General features: G+C 44.6%; 1 protein-coding gene across 4 annotated transcripts in view; it reads left to right on the top strand.

Moving 5' to 3' along the window:
- The first annotated feature begins 9,659 nt into the window (after positions 1-9,659).
- Positions 9,660-27,017, top strand: part of tmem150b (transmembrane protein 150B) — a 33,571-nt gene continuing 16,213 nt past the window's right edge. For 2 of the 4 annotated variants that reach the window (XM_068020007.1, XM_068020005.1), the window contains exons 1-5: positions 9,660-9,716; positions 10,474-10,640; positions 12,656-12,819; positions 20,458-20,532; positions 24,649-24,708. In XM_068020007.1, coding sequence (XP_067876108.1) covers positions 20,476-20,532; positions 24,649-24,708 — 117 coding nt within the window. In that variant the 5' untranslated portion in view covers positions 9,660-9,716; positions 10,474-10,640; positions 12,656-12,819; positions 20,458-20,475. The other 2 variants (XM_068020008.1, XM_068020006.1) reach the window with 2 other exon arrangements.

The raw sequence follows: 27,017 nt of genomic DNA, 5'->3' as shown, positions 1-27,017 counted from the left end.
TTGCTCATCCCTAATTGCTCTTGAGAAGAGATAGTAAACCGTATTCTTGAACCACTACAGTCTGTGGTGTAGGTACACCGACAGTGCTGTTAGGAAGGGAATTCTAGGTTTTGACCCAGTGACAGTGAAGGAACGGCGATATAGTTCCAAGTCAGAATGGTGTGTGGCTTGGCAGGGAACTTGCAGGTGGTGGTGTTCCCATGTGTCTGCTGCTCTTGTTCTTCTAGGTTACGGGATTAGAAGGAGTTGTCGAAGGAGGCTTGGTGAGTTGCTGCACTGCATCTTGTAGATGGTCCACACTGCTGCCACTGGGCATCGGTGGTGAAGGGAGTGAATGTTGAACGTGACGAATGGGGTGCCAATCAAGCGGGCTGCTTTGTCCTGGATAGTGTTGAGTTTCTTGAGTGTTGTTGGAGCTGCAGTTGAGTTGGAGAGTATGCCATCACACTTCTGGTTTGGGGAGTCAGGAGGTGAGTTACTCACTGCAGAATTCCCAGTCTCTGACCTGTTCTTGTAGCCACAGTATTTATATGGCTTGTCCAGTTAATTTTCTGGTCAATGGCAATCCCCAGGATATTGATGATGGGGACTTAGTGATGGTAATGCCACTGAACGTCAATGGAGTTGGTCAGATTCTTTCTTGTTGGAGATGGTCATTGCCTGGCACTTGGGTGTCACAAATACTACTTGCCAGTTATCAGCCTAAGCCTGAATGTTGTCCAGTTCTTTCGCATGAGGGCACGGGCTACTTTAGTATCTGAGGGGTTGCAATTGGTACTGAACACTGTGCAATCATCAGTGAATATCCCCACTTCTGACCTTACATTGGAGTGATGCAGCTGAAGGTGGTTGGGCTTAGGACACTATCCTGAGGAACCCCTGCAGCAATGTCCTCGGCTGAGATGATTGGCCTCCAAGAACAAGCATCTTCTTTTGTGCTAGCTATGATTCCAACCAGTGGAGAGTTTTCCCCCAGATTCCCATTGACTGCAGTTTTGCTAGGGCTCCTTGATGGCACACTCGGTCAAATGCTGCCATGATATCAAGGGCAGTCACTCTCACCTCACCTCTTGAATTTTGTCCATTTTTGGACCAAGGCTGTAATGAGGTCAAACTGAGCAACGTTCTACAGGTTATTGCTGTGTAAATGTTGCTCAAAAGCACTGTCGATAACCCCTTCCATCACTTTGCTGATGGTTGAGAATAGACTGATGGGGTGGGGCGGGGGGGGGGGGGGTGGTGGGTGGGGGGGTAATTGGCCTGATTGGATTTGTCCTGTTTTTTGTGGACATGACATAGCTGGGCAATTTTTGATTTTGTCGGGTAGATGCCATGTTGTAGCTGTACTGGAACAACTTGGGTAGGGGCGCAAGTCTTCAGTACTACAGCCAGGATGTTGTCAGGGCCCATAGTCTTTGCTGTATCCACTGCCTTCAGCTGTTTCTTGATATCACGTGGAGTGAATCGAATTGGCTGAAGACTGGCATCTGTAATGCTGGGACCTCAGGAGGAAGCCGAGATGGATCATCCACTTGCCACTTCTGGCTTAAGGTGGTTGCAAATACTTCAGCCTTGTCTTTTGCACTGATGTTCTGGGCTTTGCCATCATTGAGGATGGGTATGTTGTGGAGCCTCCTTCTCCAATACTTGTTTAATTGTCCACCACCATTCATGACTGGATCTAGCAGGGCTGCAGAGCTTAGATCTGACCAGTTGGTTGCGGGATTGCTTAGCTCTGTCACATACTGCTTCCGCTGTTTAGCATGCAGGTAGTCCCGGGTTGTAGCTTCACTAGGTTGGCACCTCACTTTTAGGTATGCCTGGTACTTCCCTGGCTTGATAGTAATGGTAGAGTGGGGGATATGTTGGGCCATGAGGTTACAGGTTGTGGCTGAATACAATTCCACTGCTGCTGTTGGCTCGCAGCACCTCATGGATGCCCAGTTTTGAGCTGCCAGATTTGTTCTGAATCTATCCCATTTAGCATGGTGATGTGCCATACAACATGATGGAAGGTATCCTCAGTGTGAAGCTGTGACTTCATCTCCACAAGGACTGTGAGGTGGTCACTCCTTTCAATACTGTCATGGACAGATGTATCTGCAACAGGTAGATTGGTGAGGGAGAAGTCATGTAGGTTTTTCCCTCTTATTGGTTCTCTCATCACCTGCTGCAGGTCCAGTCTAACAGCTTGGGCAGTAGTGGTGCTCCCAATCCATTCTTGGTGATGGACATTGAAGTCCTCCACCAGAGTGCCCTTGCTACCCTCAGTGCTTCTTCCAAGTGGTATACGACATGAAGGAGAACTGATTCATCAGCTGAGGGAGGGCAGTAGATGGTAATCAGCAGGAGGTTTCCTTGCCCATGTTTGAGCTGATGCCATGAGACTTCATGAAGGACTCCCAGGACCACTCACTTCAGACTTATACCACTGTGCCAACACTTCTGCCAGTGGACATACCCAGGGATAATGATGGAGAATGCCTGGGACATTGGCTGTAAGGTATAATTCAGTGAGTATGACTGTGTCAGGTTGTAGTTTGACTTGGCTGTGGACAACTCTCCCAATTTTAACACAAGTCCCCAGATGTTAGTGAAGAAGACTGTGCAGAATTGACTGGGCAGGCTGCGCCTTTGTTGTTTCTGGTGAAATGGTCGATGCCATGTGGTCCGGCCGGTTGTATTCTATTTAACTTTTCTGTCGCGATTTGATACAACTGAGTGGCTTGCTAGGCCTTTTCAAAGGGAAGTTAAGAGTCAACCACATTGCTGTGTGGTCTGGAGTCACATGTTGGCCGGACCAGGTAAGGATGGTGGATTTCCTTCACTGCAGGACATTAGTGAACCAGATGGGTTTTTACAATAATCTGGTAGTTTCATGGTCACCAATACTGAGAGTAGCTTTTTAGTCCAGATGTATTAATTGATTGAATTTAAATTCCACTTGGCACCATGGCGGGATTTGAACATGGGTCACCAAAGCATTAGTCTGGGTCTCTGGATTACTAGTCCAATAACATTACCGATATGCCACTGTTCCCATTACAGGATATTCCAGCTACAGCAAATCAATGATAAACAAGTAGAATTAGAATTAGAACATTACAGCGCAGTACAGGCCCTTCGGCCCTCGATGTTGCACCGACCTGTGAAACCATCTGACCTACACTATTCCATTTTCATCCATATGTCTATCAATGACCACTTAAATGCCCTTAAAGTACTCTTCCAAAAGATAGGCAGCATTGTAAGCAGTGTAGATGGAAGCATAAAGTTACAAAGAGATATTAATAGATTAAGTGATTGTGTAAAACTGTGGCAAATAATTTCAGTGTGGGCAAATGTGAGGTCATTCACTTTGGACAAAAAAAAAGACAGAACAGAATACTTTCTAAATAGTGAAAAGCTATCTTATACATGTAAATATCTATAAAGGACAGCAGAGGGAGAGGTGAGTTACCAAAAAGATGAACAAAGTGGATACAATCTGGTTTGCAGCAGTCCAAAAATTGTCACCGCCTAGCTGGAAAACATTTAAATAAAGTTATGTTTAAGAGATCTTCTGCATCCTTTTCTAAAAGAATCCATAATGGATCTCAAATAAATAAATGATCTGATATGTTTTAGGATCGTTTCAAACCTCGATAATTTTGACTTTTGTACCTCATCACTCTCATGGATGCGGTCCATTTCCCAAGCCTTTGGGAGTGTCTATCCTTGCCTTGGGATCCAGGGAACTTTTCGGAAACATGTTTACCAGGGAAGTGAACAGCCACACCTGATTTATTAATTGTTTACAGGTACTTATTTCATGGCTTCATGCATAAGTTGTCAGGAGTGGCCAGTTGGTAGCTTTGAATCAGAAAGCTGCAGGTTCATAGTCCCACTCTAGAGACTTGAGCACAATTTTTTTTATTCTTTCATGGCAAGGCCAGCGTTTGTTGGCCATCCATAACTGCTCTTGACAACTGAGTGGTTTGCCAGGCCATTTCAGAGGGCAGTTAAAAGTCAACCACATTGCTATGGGCCTGGAGTCACATGTAGGCCAGGCCAAGTAAGGACAGCAGATTTCCTTCCCTAAACAAGAGTGAACTAGTTGGGTTTTTATGACAATGATAGTTTCATGGCGCTGTTACTGAGACTAGCTATCAATTCCAGATTTTTATTAATTAACTGAATTTTATTAATTAATTGAATTTAAATGCCACCAGCTGCTGTGGTGGGATTTGAATCCATGATCCCAGGGCATTAGCCTGTGCCTCTGGATTACCACTACACCATCATCTCCCCCAAAAATTCAAGCCAACACTCCAGTGCAGCACTGAGGGAGTGCTGCGCTGTCGAATGTGCTGTCTTTTGGATGAGATGTTAAATCAAGGCCCCTTCTGGCCTCTCAAAAGATCCCATGGTACTATCTTGAAGAAGAGAAAGGGAATTCTCCCTGGTATCCTGGCCAATATTTATCTCTGAACCAACATCACTAGAACAGATTATCTGCTCATTATTATACTAAGGTTTGTGGGAGCTTGCTGTGTGTAAGTTGGCTGCCACATTTCCTGCATGACAACAGTGACTACATTTTAAAACTACTTAATTGTCTGTACAGTGCATCAGAACATTCTGAGGTTTTGAAAGGCACTATATAAATGCAAGTCTTTTATTTAAGTATTTACAGTTGAACTCCTTAAATCGGTAAAATAAGTCATCACAGTTTAGTTTAGTTTAGAGATACAGCACTGAAACAGGCCCTTCAGCCCACCGAGTCTGTGCCGAACATCAACCACCCATTTATACTAATCCTACACTAATCCCATATTCCTACCATATCCCCACCTGTCTCTATGTTTCCCTACCACCTACCTATACTAGGGGCAATTTTTAATGGTCAATTAACCTATCAACCTGCAAATCTTTGGCATGTGGGAGGAAACCCACGCAGACACAGGGAGAACTTGCAAACTCCACACAGGCAGTACCCAGAATTGAACCCGGGTCGCTGGAGCTGTGAGGCTGCGGTGCTAACCACTGCGCCACTGTGCTATCTTCTGTAAACATAGTCTCTCTTGAATCTTTCGGATTATAGGATCTACTGTATTTTTTCCTGTGAAGTTTCCAATCACTTCCTCCCAGTCAGTGCCACTGGGAGTTTGCTGAGGATGGCCCAGGGTTTATTATTCTCTTCAATTCTTTTTATATCAGCTATCCTGGAATTCATAGCTGTGTGTGAGGCATACGTAGCATAGTGATTATTTTACTGGACTAGTGATCCAGAGGCCTTATAGAGTAGAATTGTTACCTGTTTCATCTGTGCTAGCTCTCTGGAAGAGATACTCAGCTAGTCCCACTCATCCACCTTTTCCCCGTAGCCCTGCAAATTTTTTCTCTTCAGATAATTATCCAATTCCCTTTTGAAAGCCATGATTGAATCTGGCATCACCACACTCTCAGGCAGTGCATTCTGGATCCTAACCACTCACTCCATAAAGAAGTTTTTCCTCATGTCGCCTTTGGTTCTGTTGCCAATCACCTCAAATTGGTGTCCTCTGGTTCTCTACCCTTCCACCAACGGGAACAGTTTCTCCCCTATCTACTCTGTCCAGCCCCTCATGATTTTGAACACCTCTATCAAATCTCCTCTCAACCTTCTCTAAGGAGAACAGCCCCAGCTTCACCAATCTATCCATGTAACTGAAGTCTCTCATCTCCGGAACCATTCCCGTAAATCTTTTCTGCAACCTTCCTGAAGCCTTGACTAATGATCCAAAGACATGAGTTCAAATCCCACCACTGCAGCTGGGGAACTTAAAATCAGTTAATTAAATAAATCTGGAAGAAAAAGCTAGTATCGGTAATGGTGACCTTGAAACTACCAGCTTGTCATAAAAACCTAATATCCTATTGGGAAGGAAATCTGTCCTCCTTACCCGGTCTGGCCTACATGTGACAGCAATGTGGTTGACTCTTAACTGCCCTTTGAAATGGCCTAGCAAGCCACTCAGCTATATTCAAGAGGCAGTCACCACACCTTCTCAATGGCAATTATGGATGGGCAATAACTCCAGCGATGCCCAAATCCTGTGAATGAATTTAAAAAAAATTAACTTTGAATGCCATTCTGTGGAGCCCTGTGCCGTAACCCTCTCTGCGATTGAACGTTGTTAAGGCAACCTATTTAGGGGATTGTCTGGAGTCTCCAGGAATTAAAGATTAATCTCCAGGACACTATTGTGTTTTTTCCTGCAGGTAGGATGACAGCTTTTAAAGCTACAGCCACTAGTTAAAACAGGCACATTGTTACTTGACTGTTTATTTGAGGAACACAGTTTCTTCTGCTGCTTCATATCTGTATCTTTTTGTTCATGGGATGTGGGCGTTGCTGGCAGGCCAGCATTTGTGCCCCATCCCTAATTGCCCTTGAACTGAGTGGCTTGCTAAGCCATTTCAAAGGCAGTTAAGAGTCAACAGCATTGCTGTGGATCTGGAGTCACATACAGGCCAGACCAGATAAGGACAGTAGATTTCCTTCCCTAAAGGACATTAGTGAACCAGATGGATTTTTGCAATAATTGATGACAACCATTACTGAGACTAATTTTCAATTCCGGATTTTTATTAATTAATTGAATTAAAACTCCACCAGCTGCCATGGTGGGATTTGAATCCGTGTCCTCAGGGCATTAACCTGGGCCCCTGGATTACTAGTCCAGTGACTAAGCCACTGTCTCCCCTCTGCACTGGCAGCTCCCTTAGTCGAGTAACTTCTGCTCATGACTGAACCCAGTGACTGTCACTTGGGTATTTACCATAGGGAATGTTGAGTTAAGACATATCAGGCTCTCTCACACCTGATGGAAAATCAGACAGGGAGGAATGGTCCCGCCTTAAGGGAGCACAACCTGATTCTCCACCATTTGCCTGGCCCAGATGAACCAACAGCCCCAGCACCCCCATCTCCATATGTACCATTATTCCCAGTCGAGAGGGTAACAGGCAACCATCTACCAAGTTTTTGCCAATGTTGCCTTTTGCCTCGGATTTCTTTTCTCCCTACCTTCCTGTCTGGTGATCCCCCAGTCTGTACAGCAAATCCCTCCTCGACAGCTGAATCCATATCAGCAACGCATTTTTACAGTGGGCAGCAGGCACATACATACACCTTAATCATCCAAAACTCTGCTGTCCGAATCCTAACTCTCACCCGTTTACCCATTACCCCTGTACCCACATTGGCTCCCAGTCCAGCACAGTGGCGCAGCAGTTAGCACCGCAGCCTCATAGCTCCAGCGACCCGGGTTCAATTCTGGGTACTGCCTGTGTGGAGTTTGCAAGTTCTCCCTGTGACTGCGTGGGTTTTCGCCGGGTGCTCTGGTTTCCTCCCACAGCCAAAGACTTGCAGGTTGATAGGTAAATTGACCATTATAAATTGCCCCTAGTATAGGTAGGTGGTCGGGGAACATAGGGACTGGTGGGGATGTGGTAGGAATATGGGATTAGTGTAGGATTAGTATAAATGGGTGGTTGATGGTAGGCACAGACTCGGTGGGCCGAAGGGCCTGTTTCAGTGCTGTATCTCTAAATAAATAAAAAAAATAAATACACTTATCACCCTTGTTTTCAAATCCCTCCATGGCCTTGCCTCTTCCTGTCTCTTCTCCAGCCCTACAACCCTCCAAGATATCTGCAGTCATCTAATTCTGGCCTCTTGCACATCCCCAATTTTAATTGCTCCACCACTGGTGGCTGTGCTTTGAGTCATCCAGGCCCTAACCTCAGGAATTCCCTTCCTCAATCTCTCTTTCCTCCTTTCAGATGCTCCCTAAAATTTGTCTCTTTGAGCAAACATTTGGTCACCTGCCCTAATATCTCCCTATGGCTAGGTGTCAAACTTTGTTTGATTGCGCTCCTGCGAAGTGTCTTGGAACGTTTTGCTATGTTAGGGGCACTATATAAGTGCAAACTGAACCTGAACCATTGGACATTCCACTTTTACAAAGCTCAAAAAGGAGGGTGATTGTCCCCAGCAAAACGTATTTGGCAAACCTGTTTTTAATTAGGGCGGGGAATTATCCGGAAGGTCAAGCACCATTTACCTTACAGTGCTATAAGTGTCAATAATGTATGTTTTGACTTGACACACTTCAGTACTCCATGCCATCCTAGGTAAATCAGAAAGGGTTTGGCCAGAAACTTTTTTTTCCTGAGGAACATCCCCTTTAAATTTAAGGTTGTTTTGTTAAGAAATGGAGACAGGATTGCTCTCTGGTAACTCAGTGTGATACCAGGAATTCCCAGTGCTGAATTAACAGATTTCAGTTGACTCCACTGCAATCAATGCCAACATCAAGAGTGCCATAGCCTCAACATCTCTAGGCAAAGGAAAGGGGTGGGGAAAGGAATTACAAGCCAGGGATCCAGCTCCCGATTGCTAACCAGTGAACTTCAACAGGCAGAGTACATTGTCACTGTGTGGACAACCCATGCAAATAGAATGAGGGTTGAGACACAGCCATAGGTGGAGAGCCCACCTTCCAACCCTTGCTGCGTTGAACTTTCTTTGTGTCTAAACAATGTAAGAGTATGGCTAGACTGCCACCTCCCCCAGGAAAGGTCAGGAGAGGCAGCAAAGAAGGGATGTTAATTGGAATTTAAAGGACAAAAAGAAAGAAAGATTTGCATTTATTTGGTGCCTTTCATGACCTCAGGAAGTCCCAAAGAGCGTTACAGCCAATTAAGTACTTTTTGAAGTGTAATCACTGTTGCAATGTAGGAAATGGGCAGCCAGTCTATGCACAGCAAGCTCCCACAAACAGCAGTGAGATAATGACCAGATGAGGCTTGATGGTGATGCTTTCTGTCAGATGCCCCACTGTCCAATACTTAGTGATTTGAACTTTGTTTGTGTATTTGCCTTTTGTAATCTGTTTCAGTAATGTTTATTGAAGGGTAACTATTAACCAGGACACCAGAGAGAACTCCCCTGCTCTTCTTCAGAATAGTGGAATAGGATCTTTTACATCCACCTGAGATGGGTAGACAGGGCCTCGGTTAAACATCTCATCCGAAAGACGGCACCTCCGGCACTGTAGCGTTCCCTCAGTACTGCACTGGGAGCGTCAGCACAGATTGTGTGATCAAGTCTCTGTTGCAGGACTTGAATCCACTACCTTGTGATTCAGAGTGCTATCCACTGAGCCATACCTGACAGCTTACAATACAAAAAGAAAGCCCACAGTGAAAATAATATTTATTCAGATGCTGACGGATCTGCCATGTTTCTCGGGCATTTTCTGTGTTCATTTTAGATTTCCGCATTCATAGCTTTCTTCTTTCAATCTCTTGAGAGCTGTTAATGTTTTATAGTAGAATACCTAAGCAAATTCAAAACTGTAATAAAATGGCAAGGGAGCTAAATTAATCCTGGAAACATGCGTACATTCTCTAGTCCACCCCCTCACTTCTCACCCGTTCCAATCAGATATTTACACCTATATTTCCCAAACAGTACCTTAACAGTAGTGAGTGCTTAATATGTTCTACATGTCCTTGGCATTAAGCTAGGTTTGCTTTGGGGCCAACCAGGATGCTGGTGTTTATTTACATACAGAAAGGTTGCTGGTGTCCTCAAAAACTTCTCTGTCACAGGTCTTTTTGCAGACTAAAGAGACTTCTCCCAGTACTGTCAGGAGAGCTAATCCCTTCACAGCCCATTTCCACAGGTATGTGCACGTTCGTTTTCTTTCAAATATTGATTTACTCCCACCTATTTTTTTCCCCCTCTTGCCTTTTTGCAGGCTGGTCTTCCACAATGCTTCCTTCTTCACTAGATTTCAAATTCACCATAACCAACGGCGACTCTACAAGTTGGGCTCATTCGACACGAGGACTGGCCCAAGGGTGGGGGGAGGTGAGGGGGAAGTGAGTCAAGCAGTTTTATCCCCTTTCCCTCTCCAGATCAAACACCACACTCCAAGATCTTATGCAAGCCCAACTGATTGCAAACGAAACTCAGCAGCATTGTGTGAACAGGCTGGACTGATGTGGAAAGGGTTAAAAAGAACTTCTGCTTTGGGACAAACACAGCAAGCGCTGCAATCGCCCAGCAGGTAAGTCAGCTTCTACGGAGAGAATGGAAAGGCTCTCATTTCAAATGTGGAGCCTTCTTGAAAACTGAAAAAAAGAGGTGGACGGGCCAGAAAAAGGAGAGAAGGGAATATATATATATATATATATGTAATCATGGGATGTGGGAGTTGCTGGCAATGCCAGAATTTGTTACCCATCCCCAATTGCGCTTGAGAACCAGTCCATCTGGTGTGGGTACACCCATAGTGCAGTAAGGGAGGGAGTTCCATGATTTTGACCCAGCGACAGTGAAGCAAAGGCAATATATTTCCAAGTCAAGATGGTTTTTGACTTGGAGGGGAACTTGAAGGTGGTGGTGTTCCCATGAGTCTGCTGTCCTTGTCCTTCTAGGTGGAAGACGTCACGGGTTTGGAAAGTGCTGCTGAAGGAGGCGTGTTGAGTTGCTGTAATGCATCTTGTAGATGATACACACTGCTGGCCCAGTATAAAAATACAAACCCAGTGAAGAATCATGAGAGAAAATATGATAATTTGGAGTTGGCTGCTCACTACAGGAGGTAGGCTGCTCAAAATAATTATTTTCTGCATTACTAATTTATTATTCTCTCCTCTTGGGTGTCACCTTTCCTAAAGCACCAAATACCATTCACTGACAGACTTGCCTAGACCATGAGTGGTATCTCTGAATTGTGGCAAGTGTAGTAAGATCGTAAGTCCTCAGTGCGTAGCCCACAGCAATGGTTCCTGACCTCTAAAGTGCAGTCTTAGTTTTCTTCTTGGTAGCCGTCTTCAGTGCAATCAAATTGTAGTTTCTTTTGTTACATCACTCAAGAAGGTTAGATTCGATCCCGCACCCCTTTAGTTTAAACCTCCAATTTCTGTCTCATTCTCTCACTAGTGTGAATCACACTCCATTCTCCACCATCCACTGTGTGTTTACAAACTCCAAGTAGAACCATAGAAAAGTTACAACACAGAAGGAGGCCATTCCTCCCATCGTGTCTGCACCGGCTGAAAACTCTAGCCGCTCAATCTAATACCACCTTCCAGCACCTGTTCCGCAGCCTTGCAGGTTACAGCACTTCAGGTGGAGGTCCAAGTACTTTTTAAATGAGTTGAGGGTTTCTGCCTCCACCACCGATCCAGGCAGTGAATTCCAGGCACCCACCATCCTCTGGGTGAAAAGGTTTTTCCTCATGTCCCCTCTAATCCTTCTACCAATCACCTTAAATCTGTGCCCCCTGGTAATTGACCTCTCCGCTAGGGGAAACAGGTCCTTCCTGTCTATTCTATCTCGGCCCCTCATAATTTTGTACACCTCAATTAAGTCACTCCTCAGTCTCCTCTGTTCTAAGGAAAACAACCCTAAACGATCCAATCTTTCCTCATAGCCGCAACTTTCAAGCCTGGCAACATTCTTGTAAATCTCCTCTGTACTCTCTCCTGAGCAATTATGTCTTTCCTGTAATGTGGTGGCCAGATCTGTACACAATACTCCAGCTGTGGTCTAACCAGCGTTTTACACAGTTCCAGCATTACATCCCTGCTTTTGTATTCTATACCTCGGCCAATAAAGGAAAGCATTCCATATACCTTCTTCAGCACTCTATCTACCTGTCCTGCAACCTTCAGGGACCTGTGGACATGCATTCCAAGGTCTCTCACTTCTCCTACCCCTCTCAATACCCTCCCGTTTGTGTAAGGCCATGCAACACAATATTCTCAAAGACCACCCATTTCGAGAGTCCCTCTAACTCCAGGCTTGTCAACCACTTACAGAGGGACGACCTGAGAGTGTGGTAGAGGCAGATTCAATCGTGGCTTTCAAAAAGGTATCGGATAATTATCTAAAGAGAAAAAAGTTGTAGGGTTACAAGGAAAAGGCAGGGGCGTGGGACTAGCTGGTTAACTCTTACAGAGAGCCGAATGGCCTCCTTCTGTGCTGTGACTATTCTATGATTCTACCTTTTTCCTTGAATTGCTGCACTCCACGTGCTGCTGGTTCTTCCTCAATGGTGTCAGGATGGGAATTCTAGGATTTTTCCCCAATGACAATGAACAGCGATATATAGATGCCTAGAATTTACAGCACAAAAACAGCCCAACAAATCCACACTGGTGTTTATGCTCCACATGAGCCTCCTACCACCCTTCTCAACTAACCCCATCAGCATATTCGATTCCTTTCTGCCTCATGCACTATCCAATTTCTCCTTAAAGGTATCTCTGCTATTCGCCTGAACCACTCCAGTAAGTTCACTGGTGGGGCTTCACTGCAAAGCCTGATCCACTCTATGTGTGAAAGAAGACCAAGAATCCTGGCTGATTATTTTTACTTCCTTTACACTGTAGTAAGTTTCACATTCTCACCACTCTTATGTGTCAGGACGGTGTGTGATTTGGAGGGGAACCTAGAGAGGATGGCGATAAGAGATTGACTCCCTCATATAGACCCTAAAACACTGAGAATATAATCTATGTAGGATGATAACACTTTAATTGAAAAAATGGAATTGATACATTTTAATTCATGATTCTAAACTAACCCAGCTAACTTTCATTTCTCCCTTAGGGTGATCTTATACATGGAGTAGGCTTATACCTGAGTGTATACGGTGACTCTTTCTGTAGGAAGTTCGAGGCTTTCTAAATGGAAACACTCTCTGCACACGTGTAGAGGCAAAGTACACTCAAGGGATTTGTTCCATTGCTTTCACTTTATTCACTTGGAAAGAGGTGAGTGAGCTGTATTTTTTGAAAAAATATATAAGCAGCAAATTAAACAGGAAATATAATTTTAAAAATAAATGCAACAAACCATGCTCTGGAAAATACTAGTTGGATAAAAGCAATGTTGAACCAAGAGCTGCAGACGTGGGTTCAGTTCCTGGTCCATGCTACGCAAACTGGCCTCAGCTGGGGTGAATGTAGGATTGCTACAATTGGACTCGGCGCTCCTGTGTTAGGGCGAGGAAAGGAATACTAAAGAAAGGAAACATAATCATCTGGGATTCCTTGTCCTGATTCACACAAAGAGTGGATCAGGCCTTGCAGTGAAGCCTCACACATCTGAACATGCCAACTTATATATGAATCTTTAATCACTTGAGTGAGGTACTGGAATTTTCCCACACTAAAGACTAAACACCATCAGGGGAAAAGACAGAATATTGGTAAGTAAAATGATCAATTTAAAGAGGAAATGATCTTTTTAAAAATCAGATAGTATTTACTGCTATTATCTCAAGCTTTTCTGATATTTTCAGCAGATGTGATTCTGTTAACTACTTTATCTAATAACTCGTTTCTGGGAGTTAACCCCTTGTTTAGGTCATGAATGTAACTTCAAAACATCATCAACATTTAAATTAGCTCCCGCATAAATCCCTTATCGATGAGCAAAAATGTGGCAGAACCTTATAACCCACAGAATTAACTGGGGTCTTTAAACCTTTTCAGTCACCTGGTTTTCAAATGGAGTGAAAGGGAAGTCTAGGCACAATCTCCTCCTATAAGTACCAACTGAAATGTTTACCAAGGACTTGGTAAAAGTAACTGCAAACATTTTATACTTCCTTTCCTTGTTTTTTCGAACCAAGAAACTTGTCCACATGCTGCGAAAAGTTTCTGTTTGTTCCGTTTAAGTATCCCTTGGTGTCTTTTTGCTTCTGTATAATATTACACCCGCCAATAAATCCAGCCAAGTAATTTTAGCTTGTGAGCACCGATTTGGTGATGTGTTCATTTCTGCTGTTGGATGTGATGGGGAAAAATATATTTTGTGGGCATCCCATGTATTTTCCAGTAGGGAATAGGGAGAAAAAAATGTCAAAACTGGAAATGCTAATTCTAATAAAAGGGTAGAACATTGAGGCAAGCTTTGGTTCATAAAGGAATCTCTGCTTATGGAGTCTAGCTATGAATACAAGAGAACCTGTTGGAAAAAGCTTCTGTGTTCCTGTGGAGAGGGATTCCAGCATTGATCAAGCTGTGCCAAAGGATAAATAGTTTTGGTCAAAGTAAATATTTAGTGTTTATAAATAGTTACTATCCTAAATATGGACTCTTAAACAGCTATCATGGTTCATGTCGGCACAGACATATTCTTGCCTAACTCCTGGTACAATGCAGGAGACTAGTAAGCAATGTGGAATTTAGTGGGGATAGGGTGGGGAATAAAATAATATAAAAATTATGATTAACTTATACAAACTTAGCTGCTTGAATTCATGCGTGTGGAGGTTTAGTGAAGGAAAGAGAGACTGGGATTAAAAGTCCCCCTTGAATTTCCACCTCCTCCCCTCTCGCCTCCTTTCCAGAAGGTTCAGATTTTGTTCAGTATCTTGCTCAAGTGGCTGCTCTCCACATGATAGTGTCAAACTATTCAACCATGTAGGGCATCACAGTCATGCCCAAGCACTCCCTGAAACAAATATATACACTTTCTGGTAGTGAGGCTCCTAGTGGCTGCCCCCTTGACTGAGTCTGACTGACTTAACAAAGACCAGCGATTAAAACTGCGACCTTCTTGGTTCGGTACACAAGACAGGATGCTTACTAAACCATCAGTGCAGTAAACCATGAGTGTTAGTAATCAACCACAGCAACAGATCACTATTGGATGCCTTGTGGATGTAATATACACCCAGGATCTCCTTACTGGAGGAAGGACATACTTGCCCTAGATGGAGCGCAACAAAGGTTCTAGACTGGTTCCTGGGAGGAGGGGATTGTCCTATGAGGAGCAATTGAGTAGACTAGGCCTATATTTCTTAGAGTTTAGAAAAATGAGACGTGCCTTAATCTTAAGGAGCTTGACAGGGTAGATGCTGAGAAAATCTTTCCCCTGGCTGGGGAATCTAGAACATGGGGTCACAGTCTCAGAGTAAGGGGGTCAGCCATTTAGGACTGAGATGAAGAGAAATTTCTTTACTCAATGGATTGTGAATCTGTGGAATTCTATATCCCAGAGAGCTGTGCTCAGTCATTGAGCATATTCAAGACAGAGATCAATAGATTTTTTGGGGTACTAAGGGAATTAATGGATACGGGGATGGTGCAGGAAGGTGGATTTGAGGTAAAAGGTCAGCCATGATGGTGCTGAATGGCAGAACAGGCTCGAAGGGCCAAATGGCCTACTCCTGCTCCGATTTCTAATGTGTTTATGGTTCCCATGCAGTAGTAGTCTGGTGAGATTCACTGTTAAGCTCAAACATGTGAAAAATAGTCAAGGATACAATGGAACTGAAGGAAGCAGCATGTTCAGGAGAGAAGACAGGAAACTGGCAGAGAAAAGACATGGTGAAGATTAGCACCCCAACTGATGTAAAAGCAAAATACTGCGGATGCTGGAAATCTGAAATAAAAACAATACTCAGCAGGTCTGGCAGCATCTGTGGAGAGGGAAGCAGAGTTAACGTTTCAGGTCAGTGACCCTTCTTCAGAACTGACAAATATTAGAAATGTGAAAGGTTTTAAGCAAGTAAAGCGGGGGTGGGGCAAGAGATAACAAAGGAGAATGTGTAGATAGGACAACGTCACAGAGAATTCTCTGTGACCTTGTCCCATCTACACCTCCTTTGTTACCTCTTGCCCCACCCCTGCTTTACTTTTCAGAGCATGACGGGCCCCCCATTTTACTTTTAGTTATTTTTTCTTTTTTTTTGTGTTTATTTTATTTTATCTTAGTTTGTTCAGTTTGCTTACCCACGTTTTTTTTTCATGTTGTACTTGCGGCTGTTCAGTTTTCAGTCCCTGAACACCCGATCCGTTCTCATTTCAACACACCATTAACATATTGTTTGTCTTTGCTCCATGACCTTCTGGTCAGTTATTCTCTGTGACCTTGTCCTATCTACACCCTCTCGTTTGCTATCTCTTGCCCCACCCCTGCTTTACTTGCTTAAAACCTTTCACATTTCTAATATTTGCCAGTTCTGAAGAGGGTCACTGACCTGAAACGTGAACTCTGCTTCTCTCTCCACAGATGCTGCCAGACCTGCTGAGTATTTCCAGCATTTCTTGTTTTTATTAAAGCACCCCAACTGACTTGGATAGCTAGCACCATTTCTTCCTTGTCACTGAGTCAAAATTCTGGATCTCCATCCCTAAGAACACAGATTGCAACGGTTCAAGAAGGCGGCTCACCACCACCTTCTCAAGGGGCAACTCGTGATGGGCAATAAATGTGTGCTTTGTCAGCAATGCCCAGATTCTGAGAATGAATAAATTTTAAAAAGCCTCACTGTGCCCCCATACATCTTGTGCCATTCTATATAAACAGAAATAACCAAATATTATATAGTTATGTATGTAACCATTTAGACTTGAACCTTGATCAAGAAGATGGTTTTTTTTCTCCATGGCTAAAATTGAACAAAAGACAGGCTTTAGTTATGACTTTCATTTTGCTGAAGAAGATTCAGCAGAAAACTTAATAATCTCAACCGCTCTTTAAACCACGCCACTAGCTGCGACAGTCAATGGGAGAATTTGAATTATTTGAAAAAATCAGATTTATTTGCGTTAAAATCTAGAGATACCCTGTAATACTAGTCAAAGGCTCATCTGCAAGCAGACACTGGTCTGGGCATCGGGCGCCTTAACAAAGAACAAAAGAACAAAGAACAAAGAAAATTACAGCACAGGAACAGGCCCTTCGGCCCTCCAAGCCTGCACCGATCCAGATCCTCTATCTAAACCTGTCGCCTATTTTCTAAGGGTCTGTATCTCTTTGCTTCCTGCCCATTCATGTATCTGTCTAGATACATCTTAAAAGACGCTATCGTGCCCGCGTCTACCACCTCCGCTGGCAACGCGTTCCAGGCACCCACCACCCTCTGCGTAAAGAACTTTCCACGCATATCCCCTAAACTTTTCCCCTCTCACTTTGAACTCGTGACCCCTAGTAATTGAATCCCCCACTCTGGGAAAAAGCTTCTTGCTATCCACCCTGTCTATACCTCTCATGATTTTGTACACCTCAATCAGGTCCCCCCTCAACTTCCGTCTTTCTAATGAAAATAATCCTAATCTACTCAACCTCTCTTCATAGCTAGCGCCCTCCATACCAGGCAACATCCTGGTGAACCTCCTCTGCACCCTCTCCAAAGCATCTACATCCTTTTGGTAATGTGGCGACCAGAATTGCCCGCAGCATTCCAAATGTGGCCGAACCAAAGTCTTAAACAACTGTAACATGACCTGCCAACTCTTGTACTCAATACCCCGTCCGATGAAGGAAAGCATGCCGTATGCCTTCTTGACCACTCTATTGACCTGCGTTGCCACCTTCAGGGAGCAATGGACCTGAACACCCAAATCTCTCTGTACATCAATTTTCCCCAGGACTTTTCCATTTGTTGTATAGTTCACTCTTGAATTGGATCTTCCAAAATGCATCACCTCGCATTTGCCCAGATTGAACTCCATCTGCCATTTCTCTGCCCAACTCTCCAATCTATCTATATTCTGCTGTATTCTCTGACAGTCCCCTTCACTATCTGCTACTCCACCAATCTTAGTGTCATCTGCAAACGTGCTAATCAGACCACCTATACTTTCCTCCAAATCATTTATGTATATCACAAACAACAGTGGTCCCAGCACGGATCCCTGTGGAACACCACTGGTCACACGTCTCCATTTTGAGAAACTCCCTTCCACTGCTACTCTCTGTCTCCTGTTGCCCAGCCAGTTCTTTATCCATCTAGCTAGTACACCCTGGACCCCATGCGACTTCACTTTCTCCATCAACCTACCATGGGGAACCTTATCAAACGCCTTACTGAAGTCCATGTATATGACATCTACAGCCCTTCCCTCATCAATCAACTTTGTCACTTCCTCAAAGAATTCTATTAAGTTTGTAAGACATGACCTTCCCTGCACAAAACCATGTTGCCTATCACTGATAAGCCCATTTTCTTCCAAATGGGAATAGATCCTATCCCTCAGTATCTTCTCCAGCAGCTTCCCTACCACTGACGTCAGGCTCACCGGTCTATAATTATCTGGATTATCCCTTCTACCCTTCTTAAACAAGGGGACAACATTAGCAATTCTCCAGTCCTCCGGGACCTCACCTGTGTTTAAGGATGCTGCAAAGATATCTGTTAAGGCCCCAGCTATTTCCTCTCTCGCTTCCCTCAGTAACCTGGGATAGATCTCATCTGGACCTGGGGACTTGTCCACCTTAATGCCTTTTAGAATACCCAACACTTCCTCCCTCCTTATGCCGACTTGACCTAGAGTAATCAAACATCTGTCCCTAACCTCAACATCCGTCATGTCCCTCTCCTCGGTGAATACCGATGCAAAGTACTCGTTTAGAATCTCACCCATTTTCTCTGACTCCACGCATAATTTTCCTCCTTTGTCCTTGAGTGGGCCAATCCTTTCTCTAGTTACCCTCTTGCTCCTTATATATGAATAAAAGGCTTTGGGACTTTCCTTAACCCTGTTTGCTAAAGATATTTCATGACCCCTTTTAGCCCTCTTAATTCCTCGTTTCAGATTGGTCCTACATTCCCGATATTCTTCCAAAGCTTCGTCTGTCTTCAGCCGCCTAGACCTTATGTATGCTTCCTTTTTCCCCTTAGCTAGTATCACAATTTCACCTGTCATCCATGGTTCCCTAATCTTGCCATTTCTATCCCTCATTTTCACAGGAACATGTCTCTCCTGCACGCTAATCAACCTCTCTTTAAAAGCCTCCCACATATCAAATGTGGATTTATCTTCAAACAGCTGCTCCCAATCTACATTCCCCAGCTCCTGCCGAATTTTGGTATAGTTGGCCTTCCCCCAATTTAGCACTCTTCCTTTAGGAACACTCTCGTCTTTGTCCATGAGTATTCTAAAACTCCCTACTGAAACTTCAACCACCTGGCCGGGCTCATTCCCCAACACCAGGTCCAGTATGGCCCCTTCCCGAGTTGGACTATTTACATACTGCTCTAGAAAACCCTCCTGGATGCTCCTTACAAATTCTGCTCCATCTAGACCTCTAACACTAAGTGAATCCCAGTCAATGTTGGGAAAATTAAAACTTCCTATCACCACCACTCTGTTGCTCCTACATCTTTCCATAATCTGTTTACATATTTGTACCTCTATCTCACGCTCGCTGTTGGGAGGCCTGTAGTACAGCCCCAACATTGTTACCGCACCCTTCCTATTTCTGAGTTCTGCCCATATTGCCTCACTGCTCGAGTCCTCCATAGTGCCCTCCTTCAGCACAGCTGTGATATCCTCTTTGACCAGTAATGCAACTTCTCCACCCCTTTTACCTCCCTCTCTATCCCGCCTGAAGCATCGATATCCTGGGATATTTAGTTGCCAATCGTGCCCTTCCCTCAACCAAGTCTCAGTAATAGCAATAACATCATACTCCCAGGTACTAATCCAAGCCCTAAGTTCATCTGCCTTACCTACTACACTTCTTGCATTAAAACAAATGCACCTCTGCCCAAATATATAGGACTTACTTACCCAGCTGCCACCTCGCTCTCCCTGTCGCCGCTGCAAAAAAAAAAACCCGGTGTTCAGTTCATCCCGCAGCGCCAGTTCTGCTTACCAAAAGTGGCCCACTAGGCACTCGCAATCCACGCCAAGGGGTCACTGCCTGTGAAGATTCCTTGTGACAGTGTACACTTCACACAGTCAACTGAACATAGAACATAGAACATAGAACATACAGCACAGAACAGGCCCTTCGGCCCACAATGTTGTGCCGATCCTTTGTCCTCTGTCAAGGACAATTTAATCTATACCCCATCATTCTCCTTTATCCATATACCTATCCAAAAGCCTTTTGAAAGTCCCTAAAGTTTCTGACTCAACAACTTCCCCGGGCAAGGCATTCCATGCCTCGACCACTCTCTGGGTAAAGAACCTTCCCCTGACATCCCCCTTATATCTCCCACCCTTCACCTTAAATTTATGACCCCTTGTAACGCTTTGCACCACCCGGGGAAAAAGTTTCTGACTGTCTACCCTATCTATTCCCCTGATCATCTTATAAACCTCTATCATGTCACCCCTCATCCTTCTCCTTTCTAATGAGAAGAGGCCTAGAATGTTCAGCCTTTCCTCGTAAGACTTATTCTCCATTCCAGGCAACATCCTGGTAAATCTCCTCTGCACCCTCTCCAAGGCTTCCACATCCTTCCTAAAATGAGGCGACCAGAACTGCACACAGTACTCCAAATGAGGCCTTACCAAGGTCCTGTACAGCTGCATCATCACTTCACGGCTCTTAAATTCAATCCCTCTGCTAATGAACGCTAACACCCCATGCTTGAGGAAGGTTCTATGGTACACTGGTGGGTAATGTTGTTTTCAGAGTAACCAATAGTTTGCAATCTGTTCCAGACTGCGAAGGATGTGGGCATGGAGCCTACTCCCCATCTTGATGGCGGTCACTGCGGTCGGAGGTTTCTGGGCCGTGTAAGTATGCATTGAGCACTAACGCATGTCATGCTTGTATATGTCATCATGACAATCTAGTCGGAGACATTACTCTCAATTCCAGGCAAGATCAATGAGGTTCCAATGCACCAATCTATCCCCTTCCCATTCACTCTCCTTATACAGGTAAAGCAACCATGCAAGATGTAACACTGCTGTAACAGTCCAACTAGTTCACTAATGGCCTTCAGAGAACCTGCCACCCCTACCCTAGTCTGGCCTACTCGTGCCTCCAGTCCAACATTATGAACTCAACTCTTCAATGCATTCTCTGCAAATAGGGGTGGGCAATAAATGCGACCCTAGCCAATGTTGCCCACATGCCAAGGACAGGTTATATTTAAGAAACTCTCCCCATTCATCTCTCTTCTACAACAGACCAAATCCCTTTCCATCATCCTCCTTATACAGAATCCTAACAACAACAATTTGCATTTAAATAGCACCTTTAATGTAAGAAAACCTCCAAAGGCACTTCACAGAAACGTAACTGAGCCAAAGAAGGGGACATTTGGATGGGTGACCAAAAGCTTGGGCAAAGCTATAGCAGTGTCCTAAAATGGGAGAAAGAGGCTGAGAGGTTTAGGGAGGAAATCCCAGAATTGCAGGCTGAGACGGCTGAAGACATGGCTGCCAATGATGGGGTAAAGGGAATGAAGAATGTATAAGGGATCAGAGTCAGAGGAACAGAGAATTCAAGCAGTGTCGTAGAGCTGGAGGTTACAGAGATAGGGAAAGGGAAGGACATCAATACTGCGCTAAAGTATCAGCCTAGACTAGCTCAATCGCAGTGTGAACCCTAACCCTAATGCTAACCTTCTCAAAGCAAGAGTACTACCACTGATTCAAGGCTGAAATGAAGGCAGTAGTATGTTAGTGGTCTATGAGAAGCTCAAAGAAAGATTGTTTTAAGGTTTTTTGTAAAGTCATAAATAAGTAAGAAACCTGAGTACCTTGTGCTGTGACTGAGATGATGAGTAGCCAACAAAAATTAATATTTCAACACTCTGGCAATATTTTGACAGTGGGAGGAGGAGAACACTCAAGTTTGGCTGGAACACAATCATTTCCATTCAGTCTTCTGGCCATTGTGCAGTTTATATCCTATCTGTACCACACACAATGGGTGGATACTGTGATCTGCACCTGATTAGCATTTGAAGCCCGAGAATAAATGAGAAGGATCTGGTAGGATTTGGTAAACTGGGGAAGTGTACGGGCAATGTGGCCTAAAAGATCCTAGGCCCGGGTAGCCCCAATCCAAGGTGAGCCTAATCACAGCCAGATAATGGTAGTGATATGGTGATTCACCTCAAAGGATAGGGAGAGCAGAAGATAGCATTCCTGCCTCTTATCATTACATTGCTGCCACTGATGGAGTTAAGCTGAGGAAACGTGCTAACTTCCATTGCCCAGGCTTGCATATGAAAAGTAGCCAACTGGGGAGGTAACTGTGGAGTTACAACTTGTCTTTATTCAGGAGAGCTAGGGGAGGAAACTGGGATAAAGGACAAAAATTTGCAAAGCTTGGCGAGGGTTCAGGGAAAAGCAACATGACTGATCGCAAATGTTAGATCTTGATTTTAAAATTCTCATCCTTGTTTTCAAAGCCCTCCATGGCCTTGCTCCTCCCTATTCCGTAACCTCCCCCAGCCCCAAAACTCTCCGAAATCTCTGCACTCCTCCAATTCTGGCCTCTTGTGCATCCTAGATTTTATTTGCTCTGCCATCGGCAGCCATGTCTTTAGCCATCTAGGCCCTAAGCTCTGGAATTCCCTCCCGAAACCTCTCCACCTCGCTCTTCTCCTTTAAGATCCTCCTTAAAACCTAGATGTTTGACCAAGCTTTTAGTCAACTGTCCTACTATCTCCTTTTGTCAGTGTCAAATTTTGTTTGACAATGCCCCTTGGGGCATTTTACTATGATAAAGATGCAAAATAAATGCAAATTGTTGTTAAGGCTATGAGTCTAGGCAGCTGGCGATTGGATACAGGGTGGAAGTGTTAATGTATACAAACTGTATAGAAAAAATGACTTGCCTTTATGTAGGACTTTTCACAAACACCAGACATCTCAAAGTGCTTTACAACCAATGAAGTACTTTCTTGAAATGTAATCACTGTTGTAATGCAGGAATCACAGCAGCCAATTTGTACACAGCAAGCTCCCACTAACAACAATATGATAATGACCAGATCATCTATTTTTGTGACGTCAGTAGTGGAATAAATGTTGGCCAGGGGACGGGGGAGAACTCCGCTGCTCTTTTTAAAAATTGTGCCGTGGGATTCTTTACATCCACCCAAATAGGCAGCTGCGGCCTCAGTTTAGTATCTCATCCAAAAGACAGCACAGCACTCCTTCATTACTGCACAGGAACATGAGCCTAGATTTTTAGGCTCAAGCCCTAGCGTGGGATGTGAACCCAGAATCTTATGATTCAAAGGTAAAAGTGCTACGAGCTGAGCCACAGCTAACACTCAAGCTTTTGAGACTTTTACTTTAAAGTAAGATTAGAGGGCACAAGTTTAAACGAATGGGAAATAATTTTAGACCAGTTAGTAAGAAGCGATTCTTGAAGAGTAAGACACTTTGGGGGAAATCTTCCAGGCACAAGGGAGGTGAAGCAAATAGCTTCATTACATTGACGATGGATACTGTAATGATTGAGCTAGGATATTGGAGCAATGGGCTGAATGGGCGTTCTGATCCTTAGTGCTCACATTTGCTTTCATATGTCACTGCACTTCACACCCAATATGATTCATTGCGCAAAAGCAAAATACTGCAGATGCTGGAAATACTCAGCAGGTCAGACAGAGAGAGAAATAGAGTTAACGTTTAAGGTCAATAACCCAAAGGCTATGAAAAGTTAACTCTATATCTCTCCACTGATACTGCCTGACTTGATGATTCGGTATGCGAAGGACTTTGAAATGACTAAATCTGATAAAACGCAGTATAAGTGTTGAAATTCATATGGTTTAGGGTTTTATATGAGACGCCAGATTTAGCTCATTCTGAATTACCCAGTCTAAATCTGACTAAAAGGATCAAAGTCAAATTGACTAGCAACAGGAACATAATTCGTCAAAGCTTGAGATACCATTTAACACTTGCCTGCCTCCAAACTATCAATGATTGTAGAGCTAATGTGTCAAAAAACAAGGAAGATAATATCAGTCAGTGATAGCATTACAACACGACAGTTTCGTTCACAATTACGACAGCCCAACATGAACTGGATTCAGTTAAATACAACTTAGAATTCAATACATAATTAAAGAACTAGGAGAAATATTGTGGAGGTTATTTTAATTCATAATAAGATTTCACCACCTTCTTAGTCTAGGAGTGGTCACTTTTCTTCCATGATGCAGGTTGAAGTCCTCAACAATTCTTTTCTCTCTGACTGCTGAGAACCCCTCTCTTTTTATTGTATTTCTTATACTCTTGAGAATGTGGGCTACTGTTGGATTACTCCTATCTTGCACCTTGAGAACTTTTAGCACATTTTTGCTATATTAGGTCCGATTTTACCTCCTCATGTTCTTTTCAGCTCCCATGGCTCAGTTTGTAGCACTTATACCTCTGGGTCAATAGATTGTGGGTTCAAGTCCGACTCCTGGACTGCAGCATAAAAATACAGTGCAATACTGTGCAAATTGATTACACACCTTTCCAACATGATGGCAGTGACAACATTTCAAAAGTACTTTTTTGGCTGTAAAATACTTTGGGATGTTCTGAGGTTGTGAACGGCGCTATATAAACACAAGTTTTCTTTTAAAGCAGCATCTGTTTCTTCTTCCTTTTGGGAAGTCCTGCATTTATATTCATTCAGGCCTGGTCAAACACTTTCTCATGGTGATTTAATTATTGTTAGGTTTTGCCTCCCACCTTTGGACTTCTGCTGTCTCTTTATGATGACTGCCAACACATTACACCTGATCCACAATTTTGTCATTATGAAGTTCAGTATTCTAGCAAATACCAGTTGTCTGGTTCAGTTATTTTATTGTTTTATGTGGTCATACATCAACATTAAACACTCCATTTTGCAACAACCTTACTTTGCTTGTAAATTTTCTGCAGGTTTGGAATAGCGGTGGTAAATGGCTCTGTGAACGTCACAGTAGAATTCCCCTACATCAGGTAATTTGGGACAGGATTTTCCTTCTGGGGTCGGGAAACCAATGTCGGGACAATTTAAACACAGCCATTACTCTAGCTGTCGTTTGCAGGAGAAAATGCATGCACTAGGGATCGTGGAAGAGAAGCAGAGGCATGGCACCGGGGGCAGGGCTGCCCCTCGATTCTCCAATGCCGACCTTGAGATCCTTCTGGAAGTGGTGAGGGACAGGAGGGGGGTACTCTTTCCTGGAAGGTGGAAAGAGAAGGCCACCCTCCCACACAAAGCTGGCATGGCTGCAGATGGCAGAGACCGTCTGTAGCAGAAGTGTGGTCCGTAGGAACCAGGACCAGTACCGAGAAAGTTTCAATGATCTTCCTCACTCTGGCAAGGTGAGTGCAACGCCAGACCCAGATGACAGGTCTCTGAGTACTCAATCTCCAGCAGACACTCCAGCTGAGGAGCCTGAGGGCACATGCTGCTCCTGAACATGGGAGCCATGTTTCCCAGGGTACTCACTGACCCCTCAGCACTGCTGACGACTTATGAGCTCTGATACATGCAGCTTCCTATGTCGATGAGCTGCTGGCATTGGTCACAGAGGCCAGCAGTGCTTTATCTCTCTCTCTCTCTCTCTCTCTCTTTTGTCCTTGTAGGAGAAAAGGGTGGCACAATGCCAGAGAAATTGCTCTGACAGGAAGAGGAATGCCCCGTCTCCACAACGTGACTGCCATGGAGGAGGGAGCCATGGAGGTGGCCCCTCTAGATCATGTCAGTGAAGGAAAGATGGACATACCTGAAGGAGAGGGTGAAAACATATTGAAATCTGTAGATGAAAGGGGTGGGGTGCACTCCTCTCTATCCAACAGCATGGCAAAGACTCAGCTGCACTGTGAAGCCTCACCACTGCAGAGGCTTCTGTTCTCAAAGACTGGTTCTCATGCTCTCTTCTTGTGTCTCCCAGGTTCTGAAGTGGAGGAGGAATGCCAGAGTCTTGCAATGGCACCACACCACTCACAAGAAACAGAGGCAGCAGAGCCAGCACCGTCACATCTTACAAGTGCACCCTACACTCACATCGGCGATTCCTCGCATGTGATTAGATAGGGTGGCACTGGGTAAAGTGCATGTCATGAGTGAGCAGGAGGAGGTGAGAGAGGCAGAGGCAGCTGCGAGCAGTCCCTCTCAGAGGATGGAGGACAGAGTCACAGGAAAGGAGGCTGTACTTAGACTAGGAGCAAATAGATGTGCACCCAAATGTCACAGTTCCCTAAGGCAGTGTGGGGTCATGGGCTGAGAACGGAGGAGTCCATTCATGGCTCAGGTTTTCAAACGCATGAGCTCCTCCACTGAGAGAATGGCCAACCTCATGGAGAGCCATATGTGGCAGCACTCTGCGTAGATGCAGGAACAGTGCATTGACGTGCAACGCTCTGTAGCATGCACTCGTCAGTGGTGCAGAGATGATTGGAGTGGATGCCAGTTGCACTGCAGCTGGTGGTCCCCTCCAGCTATCTGAGGCAGTAACCAAGGAGGATGAGTGTGCCATCCCTCATGGGGCACCATCATCATCATCGGCCTCCTTGGCTACTCTGAGATCCAGAGGCTGCCCCTGCATTGACCCCGGTGGAGCTGCCTCTGGATGTGCCTCCACTGGCACCTCCATGATGAGGACAACGGCCACGTGCATCTCAGCCGCTAGCAGAGACAAGCCTCCACCCATCTGAGGCCTCATGGAGAGCACCGCGTAGAAGTGGCCAAGAGTGGAGGCCACTGCATCGGGCCGAGTGGTTCACTGGGGTTTGCCCTCACCTCTCAATGTGCACTTTTTTTTAACTTTTTGAACACAATATAAGTATTGACACATGAAGCCAGACGTGTGAGCTTCCATTCTTTAATGGTGAGACTGGAAAAGAGGGCAGAGGTGGTGAAAGGAAGCAAGGGTCAGTGAAGGGGACAGATCTGCAGCATTCATTGATGGTAAGAATGGATTTATTCAAGGCTGTGTCTTCAATGGAATTGCTGTCACAGGCAGCTAAAAGTGAGTTGCAGACCATGCCGCCTTCCTGGGTTGGAAGGGCTGAGCTGAAGCATGCTTGGATTAAATGATCTCTGACGTTGATGGCACCCTGATGAGATCCCCCCCTCCCACCGAGTCCTGCCACTGGCCTGGCCACCTCCCTGTGCAGCTGGGTCACCTCTCTGCTCTGCATCTTCCTCCTTTTCCATCTCCTGCTCTTCCTCTTTCTCCGATGAGCTGTGCCATTCCAGTGCCTCACCCTCTTAAAGGTCCACGCCTCTCTGGAGGGCCATGGAGAGCGCAGCAGACGAC

The sequence above is a fragment of the Heterodontus francisci genome, chromosome 41, assembly GCF_036365525.1.
Source record: "Heterodontus francisci isolate sHetFra1 chromosome 41, sHetFra1.hap1, whole genome shotgun sequence".
In the NCBI taxonomy this organism is placed as follows: Eukaryota; Metazoa; Chordata; class Chondrichthyes; order Heterodontiformes; family Heterodontidae; genus Heterodontus; species Heterodontus francisci.
Note: the sequence above shows the minus strand (reverse complement) of the source record. Positions and strands in the feature narration are given on the sequence as shown.